The sequence below is a fragment of the Passer montanus genome, unplaced genomic scaffold (genome assembly GCF_014805655.1).
Source record: "Passer montanus isolate IOZ18808 unplaced genomic scaffold, ASM1480565v1 scaffold50, whole genome shotgun sequence".
Taxonomy (NCBI): Eukaryota; Metazoa; Chordata; class Aves; order Passeriformes; family Passeridae; genus Passer; species Passer montanus.
This window is the reverse complement of record NW_024369930.1, coordinates 2187529-2213216: the sequence shown is the minus strand read 5'-3', so window position 1 is coordinate 2213216 and position 25688 is coordinate 2187529. Positions and strand designations below refer to the sequence as shown.

General features: G+C 35.9%; 1 protein-coding gene across 4 annotated transcripts in view; it reads right to left on the bottom strand.

The window, feature by feature from the left end:
• Positions 1-6217: 6217 nt before the first annotated feature.
• Positions 6218-25688, bottom strand: part of PCLO (piccolo presynaptic cytomatrix protein) — a 325587-nt gene continuing 306116 nt past the window's right edge. For 3 of the 4 annotated variants that reach the window (XM_039723653.1, XM_039723648.1, XM_039723649.1), the window contains exons 24-26: positions 16351-16485; positions 15582-15727; positions 6218-11288 (exon numbers count right to left, since the gene is read on the bottom strand). In XM_039723653.1, the coding sequence (XP_039579587.1) occupies positions 11148-11288; positions 15582-15727; positions 16351-16485 (422 nt within the window). In that variant the 3' untranslated portion in view covers positions 6218-11147. The remainder of the gene's footprint in view (positions 11289-15581; positions 15728-16350; positions 16486-25688) is intronic. The other variant, XM_039723650.1, reaches the window with a different exon arrangement.

The following is a 25688-nucleotide window of genomic DNA, read 5'->3' as shown; positions in this document are numbered from 1 at the left end:
TCTCCAGACACTTGCTGTCAAAAGAACTGCTTAATGTCCTTTAGTTGTAGCTTCTGTTCTGACCTCCTCTCTTTAGATATACAAAATTATTCCAGGTTTTATTAATTTGATTTTCAGAACACAGAGTTGAAATGTGATTTTCTTTTATTTGATTTCCTCTTACAGGAAGAGACTGAATAGGGCCTATAATTTACAAAGGAGAGATGAGCAAGTCATGGTCACTTGAAAACCTTTGCAAACAGACTTGTAACTTTCTTCTGCTTCAGCCCTCACCCCTCACAGGAATAGCATTTCCCTACAATTATTAGGTTCTGTTTTGTCGGGCCAGGGTTTTATGAGCCCTTAAAAGGGAACCTAATACACCCAAGGATAGCTTAGCTATTACCTTTGGAGGCAAAAAATGAGCAGGATGGCTTCTGCTGCAGTGTAAAAACAGAAAGGTTTAATAAAAGGAAAAACAATAAACAGAAAATCCGATCCAGGTACAGAGGTCTGATCCTGGTAGAAACACCTTCACAAAAGCCTCGTGGCTCTTTTGTTCTCTCTTTTTCCACCTTATGGCCCAGGCGGGATCTTTTGGCTTCTATCCAATTAGGTGACCCCAAGGTTTTAGTGAAGTCTCTGGGGTCCTATAAGGTGGCTTTTCACCTGATCGTTGGGAGAAACTTCTGGCCTTCCTTCCTTTTTTGGGGGACAAAGGCTAGTTTGCCCCTCTCTCATTGGGGGCATCCTCCTACACTCCTTCATACAATCTGTTGGTTGAATTGATGAAATAGATGGTAACATTTCAAAAAAAATGTTGATTGTTTTTGAAAATTAGTAAAACATAACTTTCTGAAAAATTAGATTTTCCCTTGCATTATCATAAAGATACAGAAATTTTTTCATGTTATCAGGACTTACTTTCAAATAGCCTCTGTCCATCACCATAAAAAAAATCTAAAAGTATAACATTTTGATTCCTTTATATTTTAAAATGCCAGTCAAGAAAAATTAAGTTACATATAGAAGAAGCAATTGTGTATGCAAGACATTAGAACTTGTTCTTGTAGCATTTGCAGAGAATGTCTAAAAACATCTGCAAAGCCCTAAATCCTCAATTTAATGGAATTTTTCATGATAAACTGGAGATCTGAATTTTTAAACAAAACCTCTAGTGGTTTCATTAGGCATATGTACATGCAATAATTTCAAAAAATAATTTAGTAATGCATTGGAATATTTTAAAATAATAAGGAATAAATTAATCAATTACTTTCTATGTATAAGAGCAGTTAGAATCACAACACAGTGAAAAGACCACTTTTAGAAAGTTTTGGACAACTTTCAGTAGGTGTGCCATTGTGTCATTCCTTAAATATTGTACCTTGTCTCATAAAAAGAGGACTATAGGAGTTTTCGGCCCTGCATTAGTTCCATTACACTTTCACCATAAAGTTGCAGCTCTTCTTTGTCTACTTGACTTTTTCATCCCATTTGTAGCTGACTGTCCTGCTGTCTGCTTATTTTTGACTTAAAGGCTCCTTGAGTAAGAGAGGTGATGTAGGGCTGTGCAGCAACCAAGAAACTCTGTGCCTTTGCCCCACCAAATCTGTCCCCTGAGGCCTGACCCTGTTTTGGCACACAGCTGGCCCCAGCCTGATATATCAGATTATTTAATCTCAGATGTAGGATTTCACATCTGCCTTTTGGACTGCACGAGCTTCCCATCACCTCATTTCTCCTGACAGTCTGGGCTCCTTTAGATAGCAAGGACCCTACCAATGTTCTATTGATCCCAGCTCCCAGTATGCTGTCAGTGTCTTCTATCTTTATCTTAGATGTAACTGCTGAACTGCAAAGACCAAGAACTTCTGAGATTTGACAGTCTGTGCTGAGAAAATGATTATATTTTGCTTTTTCACCTGTGCTTAAGAATTTTATCTGATATTGTATCACCCAAAGATCATGATACAGTAAGTGAAATTCTGAACACAGCAATAGAGATCCTTTGGAAAGGTCAAAGTAATGGCCACTCTATTGCAGCAAAATTAACCACCTGCTCAAATTAGAAGCTATCCTTCTTCTGTCAGACCTACAGTGTCTGCAAACAAATGTACAACCTTAGCTATGCTGAGACAGATAAATCGTCCATTACTATGTGCTTGGGGTTATTTCCCAGTTTAAAGTTATGCATGCTGGTATGGCAGATTTGGACAATTTGTTAATTTGTAACTGGTTTTTATTATGTTATTTTGCTTATTGCTGAGGCCTAAATTCATTAATACCCTTAACTGATGGACTGAAATTTGTGTCTTGTGCATGCTTATAAAGTAGGACGGGAAAATAAGCACTATGTTCTTTCTGCATCAGGTGTGTTAGGAAAATCACCTTTAAAATGTAAGAGGAGTTTCCTAATTTCTCTTTATAGATACAAATGAATTGAGAGTGGTCCTGGGGAGAAGGATTTGGGGGTCCTGGTGGTTAAAAACTGAAGGTGAGCTGGCAACATGCACTTGCAGAAAGACAACTGTATATTGGCTACCTCACAAGAAGTGTGACCAGCAGAGAGGGAGTTGCTTGTGACCCTCTGCTGAGAGCCCCTGTGGAGCACCGTGTCCTGCTCTGGGTCCCAAATGCAGTGTGTGTCTGCTGGAGTGCATCCAGAGGAGGCCATCAACACGGTCAGAGAGCTGGAGCACACTTCTGGGAGAAAAGGCTGAGAGCTCGTGGTGCTGTTGTTCAGCCTGGAGAAGAGGAGGCTGTGAAAAGATATTAGAGCAGCTTTTCAATACTTTAAGGATGGGGGCAGACTTTTGAGTAGGGCCTGTAACTGTAGGATGAGGTGATATGGTTTCAAACTAAAAGAAACAGTAAGAGCCCGAATGAGAGATGCAGGACTTGAGGCTGCTCTTCAAAATGCAGTTTATTGTATCCAAGATGTTACAGCAGTCCAGGGTCGTGGCCGACAGAGCCTGTGCCGACAGCTGTCAGCTCCAGCTGCAGACAAGCCTGAAGACCCATTAATTTTGCTTACAATGCATTATATAATTTTCTTTGCTGAGCATCTTAATACAGAAGAACCAAACTATACCTTAACTTTTGTCTACAGACTATCATAATTACTATCATTACCATATTCATGTTATTATTTTCCAATCACTAAAAGTTAGTACATTACAGTTTAAGCTAGAAGTTGTCTTTCAGTTTTCTTGCAATGGAAAATTCTGAGACCTTTTTTCTACTTGCAACATTGGCAATGTTTTTTGCCTGTGGTATCTTTTTACTTGGTAAAAACCTCTTGTTTGAAGTGGGTTTATCCTTTTCTCTAAGTCATAAAAACCCCTTCTAACTAACAAACCCTTTGCCTTTTTAGTTATCCAATAAGACTGGCTCAACAATTCTTTTCTTTATATCAAAACTTGCTTTCATTTCTATTCCTTCAGATTCTACATTCAAAAATCTTTCTGCCAAGCAACCTGTGAGATTTTCTTGTTAAAATTTTATCCTTCCCAACAAGAAACAATTTAAACTAAGAAATAAAAGGATAGATAAAAGGAAGGGATTTTTGTTTTGTTTTTTTTTTTCAATAAGGGGGATGACACACTGGAACAGTTTGCCCAGAGAGGAGGTAGATGTCCCAACACTGGAAATATTGAAGGTCAGATTGGATGGAGCTCTGAGCAACCTTATGTAGTCAAAAATGTCCCTGCTCATGCTCCTCTCCTGCAGGACCTTGAAAGGTCTCTTCTGGAGTTCCAGAGACACTTGTCCTCACAGCCAGAATGCTAAGCTGAATCTCTATGTATGTTTTTCAGTAACTTCTTTCTCTATGAATTTTAAGTTCAGCCTATTTTTAAAACATTCCATGAACTTCCCAATTCCCAGTTTTACATCATAGCTTTTAAGTTAAAACCCACTAACATCAATGTGAGGAAATTGTTCATGCATACTTTGCACTTTGCTGAGCTCTCTAAGTAAACACATATTTTTGTTAAATATTTTTAATTATTTAAAAAGAAGCATATTATTTAATCATTCTTTCTTTTCTGCGAAGGGATACTGGGATTTTCTGTCTGTAAACTAGTTTCCTAGAGCTAGATTCAGATAAACCTACAGCAGCTAATTCCAGTCAGCTCTCTCTCCCTTAACACTTCAGGAATATTTTCTAACCATTTCCAGAGGGTCAGTATGCTGAGCAGGATCTTCCTCACCAAAATAAACGAGGATGTCAAAAATCCGGGCTGAGTGTGGGGTGAAGTGTTTGTTGTAGTTACAACTATTTTCTCAGAGAGAGGTACCCAAAGTACCTTGAACTCATACCTTAGTGATTGAGGCAGTCATTGGGAGGTTGAGTTTCTTTCCTGATGGGCATTAACAAAAGTCAGCCTGTGTCAGTGCTGCAGCAGATGGGCTAATGTGAAAAAGGGCACCTCTGCTCTTGAGGCATCCTCAAAGTTGTTGTCTATTTCTCATTATATTATTTTTTGAGAAAAAGGCATCAACTCACAGAAAATAATTCTAGTCTATGTGTTCAGGTGTCAGACTGAAACAACAATTGTTTTTCTTGGGGAGCATGTTCAGGGGTTTTTAAAATTTTTCTATCAAATAGGGAAACTATGCAAATATAATGCATATAGATCTAGATATGGTTCAAAAGTACTCTCAATGGCAAAGCACCAAAAATGTTATACTAGTCTGGTAAAATTCAGTACTACAAATATGATCGCTTTAAGAAAATGATTTCTTGTTTATAATAGCCAAGTCTAAAATATATTGTCTCTAGAAAACTTCTTTCTGCTGGAGGAAAGAGCCAGAAAAAATCCTTCTAGGGTTTATCTTATTCTTTCTTTCTCCAGGAACTTATAGGGACACAGAGTTAGGCCACATTTTTAATTCACCTTTTCTTCACATTGAGGAGACAAACCCCTGAATATTCCTAAATGTGCTGTTGTATGCACATATATTTGTTGCCTATATAGAGTGCCAGAAAAAGAAGCATATTATTTAATCATTCTTTCTTTTCTGCGAAGGGATACTGGGATTTTCTGTCTGTAAACTAGTTTCCTAGAGCTAGATTCAGATAAACCTACAGCAGCTAATTCCAGTCAGCTCTCTCTCCCTTAACACTTCAGGAATATTTTCTAACCATTTCCAGAGGGTCAGTATGCTGAGCAGGAGCTTCCCCACCAAAATAAACGAGGATGTCGAAAATCCAGGCTGAGTGTGGGGTGAAGTGTTTGTTGTAGTTACAACTATTTTCTCAGAGAGAGGTACCCAAAGTACCTTGAACTCATACCTTAGTGATTGAGGCAGTCATTGGGAGGTTGAGTTTCTTTCCTGATGGGCATTAACAAAAGTCAGCCTGTGTCAGTGCTGCAGCAGATGGGCTAATGTGAAAAAGGGCACCTCTGCTCTTGAGGCATCCTCAAAGTTGTTGTCTATTTCTCATTATATTATTTTTTGAGAAAAAGGCATCAACTCACAGAAAATAATTCTAGTCTATGTGTTCAGGTGTCAGACTGAAACAACAATTGTTTTTCTTGGGGAGCATGTTCAGGGGTTTTTAAAATTTTTCTATCAAATAGGGAAACTATGCAAATATAATGCATATAGATCTAGACATGGCTCAAAAGTAGTCTCAATGGCAAAGCACCAAAAATGTTATACTAGTCAGGTAAAATTCAGTACTACAAATATGATCGCTTTAAGAAAATGATTTCTTGTTTATAATAGCCAAGTCTAAAATATATTGTCTCTAGAAAACTTCTTTCTGCTGGAGGAAAGAGCCAGAGAAAATCCTTCTAGGGTTTATCTTATTCTTTCTTTCTCCATCAGGAACTTACAGGGACACAGAGTTAGGCCACATTTTTAATTCACCTTTTCTTCACATTGAGGAGACAAACCCCTGAATATTCCTAAATGTGCTGTTGTATGCACATATATTTGTTGCCTATATAGAGTGCCAGAGATGAAACTGTATGAAGATATCAACAAACTGAATGTGATTCTGGTTCTGACTTGTTTGGAAAAAAGCTCTGATGAATAAACCATTCTTTATTTCAAAATGAAGTGTGGGAGATGAGTTATACCCTGGGAGGTCTGCTCAAGCTGAAATAGGACAGTAGAGTGTAGGCAGTGTGTACAGAAGCACTATAAAACCACTGTGGTCAACAAATGGGAAATATAAACCAGCAAAATAGGTTTTCATGTTAATTAGGAAGAAGAAACCAAACCACATATTTTAAATATTTATTTGTCAGACTGGGATAACAGCCTTTATAGAGCACAATTTGCATAAGTTCTCAAGATACATCCTGTATACAATCACAAAACCATGGCATGGATTTATACATAAAGTGAAAACTGGGACAGATTTACAAGCATTTTTATACAGTCTCATACTGCTTTTGTTTCAGTTTTTACAACTTTTAGAACAAGTCTGTTTTGTTTTCATTTTTCCTGATGATTCTGGAAGCAAAATGAAAATTAAAAGAAAGTCAAAACGAAATGAATACCAACAAACCACCACCTATGCATGCAACATTCACTGTGGAAACATTACATTTGTCCAAGGACTAATCTTCTTTTTTTGTTGTTTTTTTTTGCAGGGTTTTTTTTTTGGTGTTTTTTGGATTTTTTTAAACATTGTGTCTGCTGTACACGTTGTCTGTAGCATGACAGCACACACGTTAGTCAGCCATTGTTGAGCACCTGAGCACATCACTGAACATCTATAAGATACAATCAAATAAGGACACACTCACATGCTTGGATGTCAAATGGAATTAATAATTTAAACTCAGTTTGTTTTACAAAAGTGTATATTTATTTACAGGGTAACAAATTAATAAAATGACTCTCGTCAAATGATCTAGTTTTAATTATGGATATCTATATATATTATAACTTTTGAGCTCATCAATATATTTGCTTATTATTTTTTTCAAAAGAATAAAACAGAACATATAGAAAACATTAAAATGTTTCTTATGATTTAAAGAGAGAGTATCCGGTTTCACCTATTCTTCCTATTTTCCTTCTAAAGTCAATATGTATTTATAAAGAGCAATTCATCCTACATGCCAGGTGCACAGAAAATTCACAGGGCATGTAGGACTAGAGTTTAAATATAATGTAGGTGGATACTTATGCTAAATTTTCTCTCTGTTTAATTACCTTTATAAGTTACACTCACACAAATTTTCTCTGCTATTCACATAGGTATGTACATATCTAGATATATACTCAAATAATGAATCTGGGACATTCAACATCGTAGCAATGAAAATAAACTAGTTAAAAATAGTGTCAGTTATGATTCAAATAATAATTTAAAAAAATACTATTAACATCTTTATGATATCTCCATGAAACTAAATCCTAATTAAATAATCTCTATTGGGCTCACACTAGCTTACAATATAATAGATGTCTTCTTTTTCTTCATCATCATTCTCAAAGTATGAATCAATATCAGCTGGTTACCAGCTACCATATTCCACAACATAGCCATGCAAACATCCAGCATCCAGAAAAATAACTCAAATATTTCCTAGGTCTCGATTTAAAGCCAGTTCAAGTCAGCAGATTGGTTACTGACTTAAATTGGTTTTTGGTTCTTCCATAAAGGATCCATGTAATGTAAAACTGTGGGTTATAATAAAGAAGCAGCACTCATTGCCCCTGGATACTATCCCTTTAAAGTGTAATGATAAAGAATTAGCTCAACATTCATCATAGTAACTCTCATGTCTCGTTTTAAACTGGGAAAAAAGAAAAGGCTGCTGCTCATTTTATGCATACTAATAACAATGATAATGTTATAAATCCCTGTCATTTGTAAACAGACACACTGTGCTTTTGCTCATTTTTCAGCTTGTTTCCACTCTACAAGGCTTGAACTAAGAACCAACTTCAATTTCTGTTTTCTTAGAAGATTTATGAAGTAAAAGAGTTAAATGCCTCTGCTATTGCTTCCCTGCAATATGTATCTTCAAAGCAATCCTAGAAATATGTGAACTCATTAATAATCAATCACTCGGAAATTATAAAAGCTGTTGCCACATCTAAGCATGTTTGGCCTGATAAAATAAACAAAAATTAATGAAGGAAAAGAAAAAAAAATATACTGAGATATATACAAAAACAGTAAAAAAATACTAATAGTCCTTGTTTGATTGGTTTGTTTTTTTTAAAAACATTGTTGTGAGAGTTTTTCCTGACTTCATTCATCAAACAAACAAACAAACAAACAACAAAAAAAGAAACTATGCATTCAAACATGAATCTGTGTTGCATAGAGTGATTTCAGTACAACCTAGAAATTTGGTCAAAAAAAGGAACTTGGCACACTTTGGTGGCATTCTCTGACCTCTGCATGATGCTGCCTCACAGAGCTGAGTGTGTGCCCAGGTGTGACACACGCCCACCCCGAAGGAGCCCCATCCTTGCTGCTGCTGTCCAAGGCAGTGCCATGTTCCTCACAAACTCTACTCTTTGTGTTTCACGACAGGAGTCCAACACTGCCATTTCAACATGCAGAAACATTTTTGGGTGTTGCTCAGAGAACCAAAGATGCTTGAATTAAACCAGTTGCCGACAGCTGATTAGCCTCAAAGGCAGCTGTCCCTTACAGCGGCACTCAACAAAAGTATTGAATAAAATATTGGCCACATTTGTACAGGTGTGAGAGCAAAGCATGCCTGGCCACGTCCTCAGTTACAGATGATGATTAGAGGCTTCCAGTCAGGCAGCCAGAGACTGCTCCTTCCTCTCAGAAATCTCCATAGCAACTACCAGTGTGACTTGCTGCCTTTGTAGCAAATCTTAGCGAGAGCAAAATCACCAGCAGTTTGCACAAAACTGCACACCTCATGGCTTGCACTTCACACAGATTTTTTTTTTTTTTGCAGATCTTTTTTTTTCAAAGTACAAACACAGTATAGTCATCAGGAATGCAAGATAACCCATCAAGAGAGCAACACATATGTCAATCCACAGAGGATTTTTTGTTTCAGTCGGGGGTTTTTCTTTGAAGCATTTTCTTATAAAAACATATACAACATCAAAACACAGAATTTTTACAATAACTCCAGAGGACTGTTCTTAAAATATATGAGAGGTAGGGTATACATATACTGGTGAAAGCATAAAATTCAACATTGAAGCACACACCCTACTTCCACTGTCAGTGATGTTGTGTTTTTAAGACAGCTAATAAGATTTTGGTAAGATTGCTCTGCTTGCAAGTTAAGCAGGCTACCAGAAGGTTATGAACACCAGGAGTTTCCTTAGTGTGTGTAGAATGAATATAATTTTTATGTTTCTTCTTATATTCTTGTTCCATGCTGATATTTTAAGCTGATAAACATAAACCAAAAACTATATGTGGGAGTGTCACCAGATTAAATGGTGTAGCTTTTTCACAGTCAATCCAGTTGCTTAATAACCTAAACTTTATTTTTCCTTTGGGTTTTCAAAGCATATAATATTTTCCAGAAGAATATTTTCAGCTGGTCTTGCACAACCTGCGGAAGTGTATTACATATATCCAGAAAATATAAGACAATGTATATCAAATAATTTAATGAAAACTGGAAAGTGTTTTTTGGACCAGGAAAATAAATATCTGACATGCAGAAATTTGTTCATTTTCTTTCTAAGTATGCAAAGGTCATGAGATCATATTTCCAGGGGAGCTACTTTTTATTGAAGCTGTGAAACATTAAATGACTTCTGAGTAACACGGGAGTTAGTACCATTGATTCTTGGGTTTTAACAAACTTGCTGTATTTTTAGGAATGAGAGAAAAAGTTCTCCTTTCTTCAAACATGGTACAAGGGAAAATACAGCAACCAGCCTAAGCCATGCCAGGCAGTAGCTTCTTCCCAACTGAACTAACTGCTTGGCTTCAAAGCCCTGAAAGAAGGACTTGATGCTTGGAAGTGCTGACACAGACTTAAAAGTTGCAAGTTACATTCTTATTTACTTCTTTCCTAACCGAGAAGCCATGCTGTTGAGTGGATTATACTCAGACATTCACCTGAGATAGCAAGTGGATATTTTTCATTCTGATGCAGCAGCATCCAGTCAGGAACTGCTGTCTCTTCCTCTTAGATTTCAAGTGTGTCACTAGTGTTGATACAGAGCCCTGCACAGAGAGGGTCACTGTTGGCATGATGGGGCTGCTGCTCCCAAGTGACCACAAAATAGCCTAGAATTCATTCATAGTCCTTCTGCAGTTTCAGAGCAAGACTGGTTGCTGAAAAATGTGAGGACTGGTTGAAATAACTGCATCAGTCCCAGTGCTTAAGTCCCTTCAATCTCAAACTCATTTGGACCTTCTGACTCAAAGGGTGGGGTGAAACACAGTGTCACTGACATTGAAACAGCATTTTATCTTTCTGATGTAGTGTAGTTTATAACCTGTCCTTTCTCTTTAAAACCACATCCCAAGTTATAGACCATTTATATAATTTTATTCATCACATTCTAGGAGAGTGGTTTATATCCACTGTTAACAGAAACAAATAAAACAATCAGATTTGATTCTCCACAGCCTAGTTTTTGAAGGAAAAAGAAAGAAGGAAAAAAGTAATGTAAAATAACATTACCACTCTTGCAAACACCTTTCAGTTTGTGTCAAGTGGCATAATCTCACTATAGCAAATTATCGGAGATCCTAAGGTGCAGAGGAGCAAGTTTTACACTTTTAATAAGTGAGATTTAGGAAAGTCAGTCACCCTGGGTGGTTTTGCATAAAATGATCTCCTTCTGGTTGCACAGAAAACCAGACTGTGCTTCTCATCACACTACCTCCAGCTGCAGCTGAGCTCTGTGTTAGCACCTGCCTCCAGCCTTCTTCATTTCCTTCACAGTTACTCTCTTCACAAAGAGTCCAACAACATGGAGCCCTCATATCAGTCTTCGTTTCAAACAGCCTCACTTTAACTTCTGGGCCCAGATTTTCTTCTCCTTTTGCTGTGTTTTGCAGCAAAAATAAGTGTACTAGCCCTCATTTAAGTGTGCTTTGTAGCCCAGAGACTGCTCTTTTCTACTTGTAATCTGAAAGACTAGCTAAACACAATGATATCAAACTATATTCTTGAAGTGATTCTGTTTAGAGCAGACTCTGCATGTTTTGTGCCCTAAGCAGACAGCTCTGCTCAGTGTGTTTGTGTGGAGCTGACCAACAGTTTGTGCCAGTTTACTATTCTTTTCCTTAGATCCACTTTGTCAAGCCAGATATAAGCTTCCCCAATCAGTGTCTTTTTCATAAACTTCCCTCCATTGGAGACAAGCAGAATCTGTGAAAATAATAATCATCATCATCATCATCATCATCAATGTGCACAGTAACATAATACTAGCAATATATGAAAGATTCAGGAATGTTGAGCTCAAATATGCTATGCACAGAAAAGAAACATTGACCATCATTTTTTAAAGTCACCTTTCCTTTCACAGAAAGCCCTGTGAAAATTGAATCTTCTCCTGCTTCTGTTTCCTTATTATGGGACGCAGAAATTAGAAGATGACGATCTTGAATGCTAATGAGCAATTTGTTCACCTGCTGGTTACCAAAAATGAGCATAAGGTCAAGTTTTAAGTTACAAGATAAAGCTTTGTACAAAGGAAGTAGCAGCTCTTGTTAAGTCTGGACTTAACAGGGCTGGATGTACAAGGCTTTCTATGAAATGTCATCCAACCATATTTTCCAGCTAAAGAGGCTTGTGCCATGCAAACAATATACTTTTCTGAAGGCCTTGGCTCATTCTGTAGATCTATAGGTTCTTTATGCATGTTTCTAAGAGAATGCATTTGATAATATGTATAATTCATAGCATGAGTCATAGTCACATATTCAGAAACATTGTAGCATTTCTTAATTCTTAAGTAACTAAATTAGCAAGCACAATGTGAAAAATTTTTTTGGTTTTGTTTTTTTACTTTTTTAACAAATTCCTCTAAGTTTTTTAAAAAATGAAAGAAATAATGAAGATTTGCATCTCCATGACAGCATTAGCAGCAGGTTTGTAATATTCAGTTGCTGAGCAGATCTCAACAAGCAAAGGAAGTAACTGATAACAGGAGGAGGCTATCACTCTCTATGTGAACCAGCAAGAGAGAAAAATGAACATTTTGTTACTTGCTTTCAAAGATCTATGCTAGAAGAAAAATGACAGAACACAAGGGTTTTGTACTCTGCTGAAACCACATGACAGTAGAAATGTAACAGGTCCGTAGAAGAATTAGAATTTCCTGTAATCAAGAACTTCACCATTTACCAAAAGTTTCCATTCTGTTTTGGAAAGCAATGTAAAAAATGCAAACTTTACATTACAAATAAAGTTTAAAATAAATTTCAAAAGGGAATACATTTGCAACTGTTTTTCTGAGTAGGCTTCCTACTTCCTTGTCCACTTTTGATATCAGCTGGAAACCTGGACAGTTTAGATACCTAATGGCTACTAGTCAAAAGATTTGAGAAGGGAAAACTCTTAGGCACTGAACTAATAGGAGATTCCATTCATCAGAAAATGTGTCCTTGAGGAAAATAGGCAGCCTGCTCCACTGCTGATGGCTTTCTAGGTCCTTAGTTTTGGTGTTTGCTGAAGAAGGCACTGCCCAGAAGCTGGAAAACCAAACCAGAACATCTGTGAAATTTGTTTTTCTGGGTTTTTCTGATTAGCTTTGCATAGGACATTATGTATTTCTAATTGCAGTGAGCCAGGAGCCAGAAGCTTAGTGCTTTCTAGAAGGGTCCCAGGTGAGTTGCCAAGGAACAGGGAAATCAGAGAAGCGAGGAAAAAAACTGCCAGGGGCTGAGGAAAGTGCTTGTCAGAAAACTGTCAAAATGTTTTCCACAGAATGTTTTAATTCTGAGGCAATTAACGTCTTTTGGACTGAAAGAAATTATCCTATTTTCATTAGTTCTGTTTTTGATCCTTCTCCCTACTCCTCCCAGATGGAACCCTAGGATCTATCTTCTCTAGCTTTTCTGTCTCTTATCCTTGTTTCCTTTGTGTTCCAGGCCTTAAATTCCAGTCCTCATATTCTGGATCAGCTCAACTTAGTTTCCAAGCCCCAGGGATTTTGTTTCTTTTTTATTCCCAATACTCTGTACCAGACAAAGTTTTTCTTAATTTTAGGTGTTTTTTTCTTTTTTATTTTTCCTCAACAGCACATGACCCCATTTTTTATGGCAAATATTCACAGCTATTGCTGCTGATTTTTAGACTGCAGACTCTTGTCTTAATTTCTGCCTCTGGTTGGTTCTCATTGCTCTTTACATTGTACCTTTCTTTATCATCATATTTGACCTCGTCTTACTCCTTCTCTCTGATCTTATTTTCTCCCATCATCTTCCAGTTCCATTTTTTTTTTTTTTCTGTAAATTCTGGGTTGTTTAATTTCCCTCTCCCCTAGATCTCTTTGGAATGTGTTCATCTCTTTGACCCTAAATGTTCATCACTCAAATTCAGCATTCAAATCATCCAGGTTCATGCTTTGTCATAGGAACAAATAGACTGTTGAGCTTGAAGAGCGCATAAAAACTGATGCACTGAGTCAGATTAAGGCTCTCTCCAGAAAAAAAAATATTTTGCTTGCAAAAGTGCAGTGTATAAGGCAGAATATAAGGACAAAGCAGTTAAGTAGTTACACTCACTCAAAATACCTACTAAGGCCTGTGGACCATCCTGACTCACAGGCAGTGAGTTTGTATTTAACAGAATTTGATGTCTTTCATCTGTAAATTTCTCCTATTATTTTCCCCAGGTACATTTTCTTTGAAATTATTTAGCACTTTCTATATAAAGGCAATACATTTTACAGCTCAAACTCCAATTCTCATGTAGCAGAAACACTTTTTCTTTGTTTTAAATTTTTTCCTTGATACTTTTACAGAATATTTTATGACCTTCATTCTCATTCTTAGCTCTGGTATATAGCATTAGCACATATCATGGTGAATTAATAGAATTTTAGAATATATTGAGTTTAAAGACATCAATCAGGATCATTGAGTCAAACTCTTGTCCTTGTGCAGAGCACCACAATAATTGCACCATGTACCTGAGAGTGTTGTCCAAATGTTTCTTGAACTCTGTCAGGGTTGGTGCCATGACCACTTCCCTGAGTAACCTGTTCCAGTGCCCAGCCACCCTTTGGGTGAGAAAATTTCTCCCAATGGTATGTCACTCTCTATCTTCCTCCTCAAAACATCATAGATTATTTTTCCATAGGACTCTATGAATTCTTATTTACTCTTTACCCTTTATGGTTTCCGCTTCAAAAGCAAAATTTTATGGGAGCTCTTAAACTTTGGCAAGACTTTATTGACCACTTTGGCTTTTCCCAGAAAATGTCAATTCCTAAATAGCCTTTTCTTTAGTCTATTGAAATAGTGAGATGTTAGGACACCTTAACACAGGAAAAACAGTGTCTGTTTTGAGGGGGAGGGTGCAGGGGTGGGAGGGGGGTGGTCTTGTTTTGTAAGTAACATCAATATTGACTGTAATGTTAATGACACTAGCAATAAGCGTAATGTTGGCTTTTCGATAATACAGACTATAGTCACCTGAATGTATCTGTCTTATTCAGGTTGGTCTGACAGATTTAAAGGTTCATTACTGGATGCTGATATGCCCAACAATGCCTTCCACTGACTTTTAAGGTTGGCATGCAGATACCTCTTTAATTGCTTATCTCTCTCCACTGACTGGGGGAAGTCTGAATATATGGGTTATACTTGTTATCTCCTACAATAAAAATATATGAAAGTAGAGAAACTGAATCCAGCCTGTCTAAAAAACCCCAAGTCTGGCCATGTGACCAAACCTGTCTAAGCAACTAAAACACAGGAGGGGGACTATTCTTGAACCAGTTCCATGCATTTGATTTGATGTGCCACAGACTGACAAAAGGTCAACTCCATTACAAATGTACCAGGGAATATCTGGCTTGGCATAATCATTAATTCTCAGCACCTGAGATTATGACTATTGTGTCAAATTCTAGGTACCACAACTTTTAAAGAAGTTGGAGAAGTTGAGAGAATGATAAAATGTTTAAGTATTTAGGTAAAAGGACATAACAAAGAAATTTGTTTGACTCAGCCTGGAAAATAGAGAGGAGATGTAAGATAAGAGCCTTTCACTGTAAACCCTATCTTTTTTTTTTAACTAAAAAGAAGGTAAATCAGTTTTCCTCTGTAATTTGTAAGGATACTTAAGGATAAGTGAGATTAATTTAAAAATATGACATATTTGATTTTGATATTGAACTAAACGTTCTAAATACATAGAAAAGTATTCTTGGAAGGCATGTATAACTCCCTTCTCTGGGGGATTTTAAGAACAGATCAAGCCTAAAATTTTCAGGCCTGATCTATAAATATCCTCCTCAGTGTGTTGTGATGGAGTAATCCATCTTTTAATGTCTCCTCTAGCCTGATATTTTCATTATTATATAACTGTGTTAATTTATTTGTAGTTTTCTCTTTTCAGCAAACAAATGAGGTAGTAGATTGAGCTCAAATGCCCATAGCACTGCACAGACAACATCAAAAATCAGGATTTAATAAAATGCAGAATTACCTGAAGAGAATGCCCAGCAGGACTCAAGCTAAATCTAAATGTTTCATTGAACGAAGGCTCTCGGTCATGCCTGCATACCCTGGTTTTCTTCTTAATTACTCTCTTTTGGGTAGAGATATTGACAACATACAGCTTCACATACAGGTCTGGGGAAGAATAGTTCAATGAGTTAAACACAGAAGCTTTTAAATAATCTTTGTTGTTGATGGTTTCAGCAGAGGGGAATTTTTGTGAAAAAAATTATATTTCACCAAGTCATATTCTGTTCTCATTCATATGGTGTAAAATGTGAATCCCACATCCCATCTCATTAAATCTAAAGGAATTATTTTGTGTTTATAATACTGTCATTAAATGAAAAAAATACATTGATATCTTTATCTATGTATGAAAATATCATTATGAACATGATATTTTTGTTTTTAAAAACTTTTTCACCAAAATACAATCCTTTACTAGTTATACCCGTTCTTTGATAACCTAAGGATTTATAATTTTTACTAAATTTAAAAATGAATTAATTTTTAAAAATAAAAAGTAAACTAAAAAGAAGATCAACTTCTGAGAGTTAATTTGCTTTTGCAAAATGTTTTTACTTTCATTAAATTTGTTCATAGGAGAAAGTACGTACTTCAAAAAAATCCTGTAGAATATGTCAGCCTGGCTAAGAAACAATTTTGTTTTCCATTTTAGTGATGATGTTAAATGACTTGAGATACAACTTACTTAATGTTTTCAAAGGATCATGAAGTTGTTTTCTTAGTCATACCTGGAAGATGATCTGGAGATTTAAATTTGTATGTGATATTCCTGCACTGAAGGATTTCTACAATCAGTTGTTCTCCATCTGTCTTCATTTCCTTCTTTAATGCAATCTTGATTTCACCCATAACTTGTGTTTTACCTGGAAAAGCAGAAAAGCAACCCTCATTAATGTGAAAGGAAACCAAATGTATCTTTCTAACTTGGAGAGAAGTAAAATTTTATGGGTCTTTTCTGTTTTGTTGTAGCTTTTTTGTTTGTTGGTTTGGTTTTGTTTTATTTTTATTTGCTTACTTTAGTTTTATTTTGTTGGGTTTTTTTTTTCCTTATAGTTTTTATAGCTATAATTATAGATCATAGTTTTAGGTCAGGAATGTAAGGAAAATGTATAGCTTGGATGAGAAAATCGTAGGCACATGCCATACACTTGTATAACTAGATTATGTGCTTCAGAATATATTTGCCTCAGTTGAGCTTTTTTCCCAAGAATAGAAATTTCTCTAGGACTTATTACAAGTCACATAATGGTCACTGCAATTCACCTTTCCAGAAACATTTACTACAAGACTCTGAAGTTCTCTCATTTAAAAAAGAAAAAAAAGGCAAGAAAAGAAGAAAGAGAACTTACAATAGAGTGCTAAAAGTAAGATATTCAAAGGCAATGAAGTAAGGCTGGTGAAATCAGCATTTTATTTCACCTTCCTATATACATGGAGCAATATCATTCACACAGTTTAAAGGAAAGGGCTTAGAGTGACCTTTAAAATTAAAGGTAATTTCTCTGCTTATGAGGGTAGAAATACGGGCCATTATTTCTACATTTTATGAATTTCTCTCTAAATCAGTTCAGAGATGGAGAGAAGGCACAGAAGGAAATGCAGACAAAGCTCTTTTGCCTTTCCTCTGCCTGTCCTCCCACAAGCCTTTACAGAAGCCAGGCAGAGAGGAGCAGGGCTGTATTTCCTAAGTGCCTGGGGGGTGGGAGCAGAGCATCCCCAGCTCAATTTTCTCCATACTAACATCATCTCATAGTGGGGGTTGTGCTTCTAAATCTATTGTCCTGCTACTGAAAATATTATTTCACCTTTCTTTGCTTTAGACATTAGTTCAAAAGAAATCAAAGCATAAAGCAGCTGGGATTCTTTATTACATAGTTACTGGTGCCAGCAGGATTTAACACTTTACTGGACATTTGAGAATCTTGTGCAAAGATGCTGTAAGGTGCAAAGCAACTCTGCAGAATGTAAACAATTATGATACCTCTGGAGAAGGTTCTCAATTAAAGAGTGTTAAGTTGCAAGTGGCATGTAAGGATTACTTCTTGTATCACAAATGTATAATCAAATTTGAATAACACCCTCTAAAAATGAGAGCTTCTCTTTCACAGATGTCAATTCTATCTTTTTTCTACTTAAAATAGTTTAAGGGATCATGAGTAAAAGTGTAATAACAAATAATCACAGCTACAAACTGGCCCCCAACTCTCCTCACAAACCAAAGCTAGAATTTAATTTAGTTATAGTCCCTAATAAATTTTTAATTCAACTTCAGCTGAGCCAGTACTTCTGCTATTGTTTCTAAGGTGTGAGAGGGTTCATTATGAGGCAAGTGATTCTTTCACAATATTTAATAATCAAAAAACCAGTCCTATAGGTTTGAACATGCAGTAATATCATCTTTTCCTTCTACATGGTTGTGCAAAGATAATGAAGTCTTCATTTTGTGATGCCAACAGAAGAGATCATTTATATCTGGGATCAAAGAAGGAATAGCCAACAATATCCCTGTTATTGTTCATTACATCCCTGTGGTTATAATGCCCTTTCCCTGAAAAGAGTTGAGTTTCCATTGGGCCCATCTTGGTTAAACTATGGATTTTTAATTACTTGAAAGAGATACAAGATAAAAGTATAATGTCTTCTTTTCTTTGTAAATAAAATTCTCAAACCACAGATGAAGACATGGCACACCTGAAAGGTGTTTAAATCTGAATTTCTGATTTCTCATCAGGATTGGTTTTCTGATTTCTGATCAGTATTGATTCTTGCACTCCCAGAAACAAGAAAAAAAGCCCAGCATGGAATCCATGGATGGAGCCCATCTTGATTGCCTTAGTACCTCCTTTTTCATTCCGGTGTGATTTAAGCTTAAGATGAGATGAGGTGGTTTGGATGACACTTGTGATGTTGTGAACTAGAAAAAAGGATATATCCTTCCAGCAAGTTATATTTAAATATTCCAACACTATTTCTCAACATCTGGAAATTTTCCATGGACTCTTTTATATCACCAGATACTCTTTAGGACAGACAATCCTGCTGCACCATTTAAACATTGTGAGGAAAACAATGATCTACAGCTGCAAACACATGAAGGATAATAGCTTTATTGTGCTTCCATACTAATTTTCATTTCTCCCACAGCATGAGTGAAGGAGCCTTAACACCAGGCTTATGAAACATTGAACTAAAATAAATCACCACTTCAGAACCCACCAGAGTTTTGTAGACTCAGAAGGGATTCCTATTTCTTCTATTGCTTAGCTTTTTCCCCTTGCTCATATATAAGTTCCATAAATCTTTTCTTTGGTGGGTGTGCTAAAATGGAGCATATGTGCCTTGTTTGGTGGAGTTGATTCTTTAAATGAAAATGAGAGATACAGTGATGAAGGGAATGATTAAGAGTGAACCATCTTAGAGCTGGTGGGAGTTCATGGTGGGCTGAGATGGACATGAATGTGTCATGAATGTCATGTTTGGTGTGACAGAAATAAACTTCCTCAGGGTGTCATGGGATTGCATGCACAGGACCTCAAGCATTGCATTGGTGGAAATAAATCAAAATATACAGCACCCAATCACAATCTTTTGCCTTGTTATATAAGTTTAGAAAACATCAGTCATAAGTGATGTGAGAATGGAACTGATTACAGGTATTTTGATATGTTGGATGACAATAAATGCTGCAATTCAACTCTGAAAAAGTAATATTGCATACCTTTTTAAGGAAGTACTAATATGGTTTCCCAAAGACGTGCAAAACAATTTTTAACTTGACTAGTAACGTTTCCTTCAATAAAAATTATTTTCTCAGATGAAAGAGGTGCAGACCAGGATTATCACAGTGGCAAGGAACCATATAGTAAAGTACTAAAAAATGACTGTCTAATTTAGCTTAGGAAACTAGGAGTGAAAAAGAGATGTTCTACAACCATATCTAGAGTAAAAATGGAAAATGATGAGAGATATTTAAGCTAAATTAGTGTGATATTTTACCTGTTTCATATGTATTAAACACATACTTACTGATATATATCAAGAAGACAAGCACCGTATCATTGTGTTCATGTTTGCAACATGCCAACTGGAGGCAACCAATTCTTAAATATATCTATGTCTATACAAAGGATTAAAAACATTTATACTTTTGTTTTAATGACTACACACCTCTTTTTAAGGGACCATATTCATTAGTAATTCATTAACAATTGAAAGGAGGTGGTTACTGACTAAATTGCTAAAAGGTATTTGAGAAGGCAAGGAGTTTAAATTTCCTGCCGTGATGGCACGAAAAATGTTGTTCTAGTCCTAGAACTGTCACACTCTGCATTGTGAAAGGTTAATTAGTATTGCTATTAGTTTTAATTGACTGTTTTTGTAAATCACAGGATGTGTCTTCTGCACTGTTGTTGTCAGTTCCAGAGATTGATAAGTATGGATTGTGCTCCCATTCCTTTTTAATCAAATGCCTGCTGTCAAACAGAATTACCCAAGACAGAAGTAGCTGCCTCCCATCATTCTCTGTTATCAAGGCTAATTCAGCAATGTATAATAATGAGCAAGTAAATCTCACTGCAGAATGGCAGGATTTTTATTCAGTTCATTTGTCTAAATGTAAAGTTCTGAGATTATTTGCACTTTTATCTTAGAATAAGTTCAATTGCTTCCTGATGTTGACTATGTATTTTCACATAGATGGATAATGTATGAGTAGGTTAAACTTGGAAATTAAAATAAGAGATGCCTAAATGCTGCTACTTGATAAACATCATACTTGAGTAATTTCCTGAGTAGATGCCAGATGGCCAGAAAAACAGAATCAGGAAAATACATAAATTGACATTTTGTTTCATAATTGTGTATAAATTGGTATGGACTTTCCTGTTCCAGAAGAGTGACTGAGGGGTGCTAGAGCAGGGGAACTTTAAAAAAGTACAAGGAAAAAATATTAACAAATATTTCCCAGCATTTTTCTTTTCAAATGAAACTTGTAGATGAAATTATTGTTTACAAAATAGGTAGAAAATGCTTTTCTGGAGCTTCAGGAATCAGGCACTTTATGGTGGAAGATTTTAAATCAGAGGAATATCTTTCTAAACAGCTCTCAGTGATATTGGCCTACTGAAGAGATGCATAATTTCTTTAGGTCTTTATCTGTTTTGACACACTGAGAGATTAAATTAATGTACATCTGAGGGCTCTGTACAGTGTTTACTGATAGAATAAAGGAATTTTTAGGATGTACTTAACTACTGTTTGTCTCATAGGTATTTAATGACTTAGACTTGGATATTTATCCTTGACATGGTGTAATGAGAAATAATATATTCCAGAATAAAATAAATCAAATACTCCTATGTAGCTGTATTTCTCAAATAAACAAAATTTTGTATTCAGCTATGTTAGGATATGTTTGTAATATTTAGAGAGTTAGAAGATATAGTAGCATGTCATAAAATCTAAGTAATCTGAGATTCCAATTCATGTCTTGATAATTTGAATTAGAAAAAAGGACAAAATTACAGCTTTAAAATATGGGACAGGATTAAAGATAACACAAAAAAAGATGGGTTCTGTCACAAGATCAATGTTCCTTAGTAGAAAAATTACAGCTTTAAAATATGGGACATGATTAAAGATAACACAAAAAAAGATGGGTTGTCACAAGACAAATGTTCCTTAGTAGCTTTCTGATCTCAGATTTCATCTCTCAGAGATGGAGTTAATAGCATCTCTTAGAGTTGTTTGGGTTCAGTAACTGAGACTGCGTTTTCTGTGAAGAGAGGGACTTTGATCATGTAAACACAGACAGGACTTTGGAGTGTGATCCCAGGAGAAAACACAAAGTCCTAGCAAGGCTGATGAGGACCTTGCCACTGTCAAGAATGTCTCCACAGTAACCCACAAAGCTCGTACAGACATAATTTTCTGTCTAACACAGTGCTGCTCCACCAAGAAACATGTTTCTGCTCAATTCCTTTAACGCTATTTTAAGAATCAGATGTTCATCCTCCAGCAGACAGCTGTGCTTCAGAAAAACAAGATAACATGATCCTATTGCAACAAATAATTCAGTATTACTGCAAATAGTAGGCTATATATAGTATATATATAGTATATGCATTTCAGTATTAGAGCTAAACAACTCCAGCTGAAGGTAAAGCAAAAGTATTCAGTATAATTTTAAACATACATATATCAAGAAGCTAAAATGCCAGCCAATACCATCACACAAGGTACTTGCAGTACCAGCTGTTTGTATTTATGCCTTTTGTCCTCTTGCTGGAGCAGGAGCTACTGGAAAGCTGCTGCAAAATAATGATGAATAACCTTTATAAACAGCACTTCTCAATGTTTACAGGCTCCAACATTTTCTGTCCTTACGATTTTTTTTAAAATTTCCTTATTTTTGTCTTTTACCTTTTGCACATGTATTCCTTTGTCTATGAAAATTGCCACAGTTTTCTCTTGTAGGCTGGTTTTTTGTTTGTTGTTTTTTTTTTTCTGCAGTAAGAAAAATCAGACATCTAATACAGTTTTAGCTACTACTTTCTCCTGTCTCACAGTGCTTTAAATACATGTTAGGATTACTACCATGGGTCTGTCTCAATAAATATGAGATTGAATATGTTGTGAAATTCCTTGCTCCTCTCACAACTGCATACTCAGTTTACTCTTCACAGTGCAATCAACAGCTCATGGGACAAACTGAAGCTCAGAGAAAGGTTGTATTTATCTACCTCTGCTCTGAAGAGGAACTCCAGCTGCTAAGGGTCCCTAATATGTGTTCAGAGCTTTCTCTAATCTGCCTGTGGAAAGTCTATGTGCTGTTATAAAAGAAGGGCTGGATGTTGTTTTGATTTATTCTGTCCCTTTACTTGACATAGGCAGGGACACTGTGTGCAGGCAGCCATTCTCCTCTGAGACTGCAAACTCAGTTCCACTCCTGATAAACGGCTCCCTCTGGGAACAGGGATGCTCTGTGGTGGGAGCAGACAGGACCGCAAGGAGCTCCTCTCTTTGTTCCTTCCCTCTCCTTACCTTGCACTGTGCACTGCTGAGGACAGGCTGTGTTTTATGAGATGAGCAAAGAAGGTCTTTGCACATGCAATTGCGTAGTGGAGAGTGGAGCAGAACTCAAGATCTTTGCTTGCAGTAAACACAATTTACAATTCTGTGGGCACTGAGGGTGGCTGAGTTTGAGGCTCAGGCATATGAACAAGCTGACAGGTTTACGATATGACTCTGAGACCTAGCAGGCTCACTGCCAAGAGAAATTTAAATATACTCGTGCAGAAAAATAGCCTGTATGGCCCAAATCCTTACTTTAAGTAAACAAAAAACCCTGTTGTACGAAATATACTTTGAAAACAGAGAAAGTCTTTTGCCTATTGAGATGTGGAATATTTTCCAGAAAAAATGTAAGTTCTGTTCCATTTATTGGTCATTCTATCTGTGCCCCTATTTCAAAAGTTATATTCATCATTTTATTCATCATCAAAGGTTATATTCATCATTATATTTATCATCAAAGAAAAACACAAAACAAAACAAAACAAAAAATTAAATGAAACCAAAACTCACTTCTAACTATACATTGAAACCATATGTAAAAATTCTTGATCTGAAGTAATGTGATGTGTGGGAAAATAGCACTGATCCTTTGCAATATGCTCAAATATGAAAAATAAAGACGTACCAACCAACTTTCAACCAGCTTTATTTCTGTTGTGTGACTTTCTAAAATGTTGTAGGAAAAGAGAGGTGGTGGGAAGAATTTGATGAAAGAATAATGTTAGAGGAGGTGAATCTGATGAAAGATTTTCACTAGTATCAGATGCTGCCCAAGGCAGTAGCCTAAATGACAGCATAGGGGATCAGAAGATTCTTCAGCAAGACTTTTTTCCAATAATATAGCCAGACTTGTCCCTGTACCATAGAGATATTTGGAATAAATGGAGGGAAAATAATGAGACCTGTAAATATCAAATTTAGGTGATCAGAGATTACTCCACAGGTTGATTTCAACAATGAAGATGAACACAGGATACCTGTGTGCATTTGACTGGTAGTAGCTAGAGAGAGAAAGAAAATGAAGTGAAGGAAGTCAAGATATTTACACAACTCATAGTACATCCCACTAGGTTATCTCTTATTTATATCTTCCCCTTCTGTGGAAGGGAATTCTTGTGTTCTAAACTGATAATTCTATCAACACGCTTTCTGCACTTCAAATATCAGATTTCCTGAAAGTTTATTTCTAATTACAAACTAATGACAGGGTTAATCATAAGGAAACGTTTATGTCTAAGGCAAACTCCCTGAATTTTGTAGGCAGTAGGATTAGTACCTTTTAAAGCTTTTATTTATTGGATGGATAAATACCTTTGGGGTAATATCTGCATTTTTTAAAAGTGTTAGTGAAGATGCGATTTAATGGCTTTCATTTAGAAAACAGATTTTTAGCCAATGAAACTAGGCTAAAAGTATCAGAATTAAAATTTACAGCTCCATAATTTTCTATAACTTCAGAGAAAGCTACAACTTGAAAGAAAGCTAAAATTATAGTTGAAATTATTCTTGTGATTTTAATTGAACTTCAAAAGATAGGTGCAGCCTGAATCTGAAAGGGGGAACTATGCAATCTCAGAAGGAAAAACTTTCTTCGCGATCTTTGTTCCCTTTCATCCTCACCATAAATCACTGCCCAAGTCTAAATAGCTATTCATAGTCTTCACAATTTTAGTATCTTACATAATGAGACATATCAGAGGCTGCAGATTCAATTGCATAAAAGATGGCTTGCCACAGCACATCTGAAATTTTGATGATGAAAACCACACTTTGCCCTGGCTTTTGTATAAAAAAATTTCATACAGGGAGAAGAAGAAAATGAATACATTACATACAGAGCAACCTGAATCTTGACTATTTAAGCTTATTCTACTGCAGATTTACCAAGGAGAAAATGTTTTGCTAAAGGGAGAAAAAAAAATTGCAAACTGCCGGCAAAAGTCTGAATTTGACATAAGAACAGTTCAGTTAAGTATTTGCACAATGCTACAATAATCTTTGTGTAACAGTGCATAAATAGTTTATTAAAGTAGGATGACTGAGTCTTCACTTTTTTCCCATGTCAGTATTAGAACACAAAATGGGTCTTACCTATATAAAAACAGGGAGAATTTTCCTAGATTTGCTTAGGTTTTCAATAAAAAATGACAGATTTTAAGCTACTTTTCCTTTTATGGTAAAGACATTTTAAATCTTTTTTTGGTTTTGATATGCAAGATTTTGAAAGTTCAACAATACAGTCTGAAATCACAAAATCCCTTCTGAGACAGCCTTCATTTTCTGTGTCAAAATAATGAAAAATTTTACACCTTCTCAGTCTGAATTTACATATGAAGATTAAATATCACAACATATTTATTTATTCAGTGTGTCTACTTGATTTTGAGAAATTAGACATTCTGGCTTAAATTGCTGGAAATCCTAGGAAACGGATTAAAGTCCATTTGCCTTATATTAAAATATGATGAAAGTATAATAGAAATAATATAAGCACTTTAAGGGGAGAAAAATCAGTCACGTGGATGGTAGCAAGAGATAATGGAAAATGTCCTTAAAGATATAATAAATAGTATCAGATAATTATAAATATAATTCAGAAGTCTTATGCAGCATAATATCAGGAGATGTAAGACTAGATTTCCAAGTAGGTTTTGCATTTATTGTATTTACTTTTGGGAATCCAAAGAGAGACAAATAATTTGAACAGAATATTTTGTACTTGAAATGTAAACAAATATTCACGAACCTAAATTAAAATACACGGAGTGCATAGAAGTTGTTGTAAGAACAATGTATTTCCTAAAAAAAAAAGAAACAGCTAAAAATGAAAACAGCTAAACCAAAACGTTTGCAGGTTGCGTTTGCAAAAAGTAGTTTTCTGTTAGGAAACCTGCTGACCATTCAGAAGTGGGAAGAATGACATGAAAACAAAGTTTTTTATATAATGTCTACTGAACTTCTGGGTCAGGCAGAAGGAAAACCAGTCATGTTG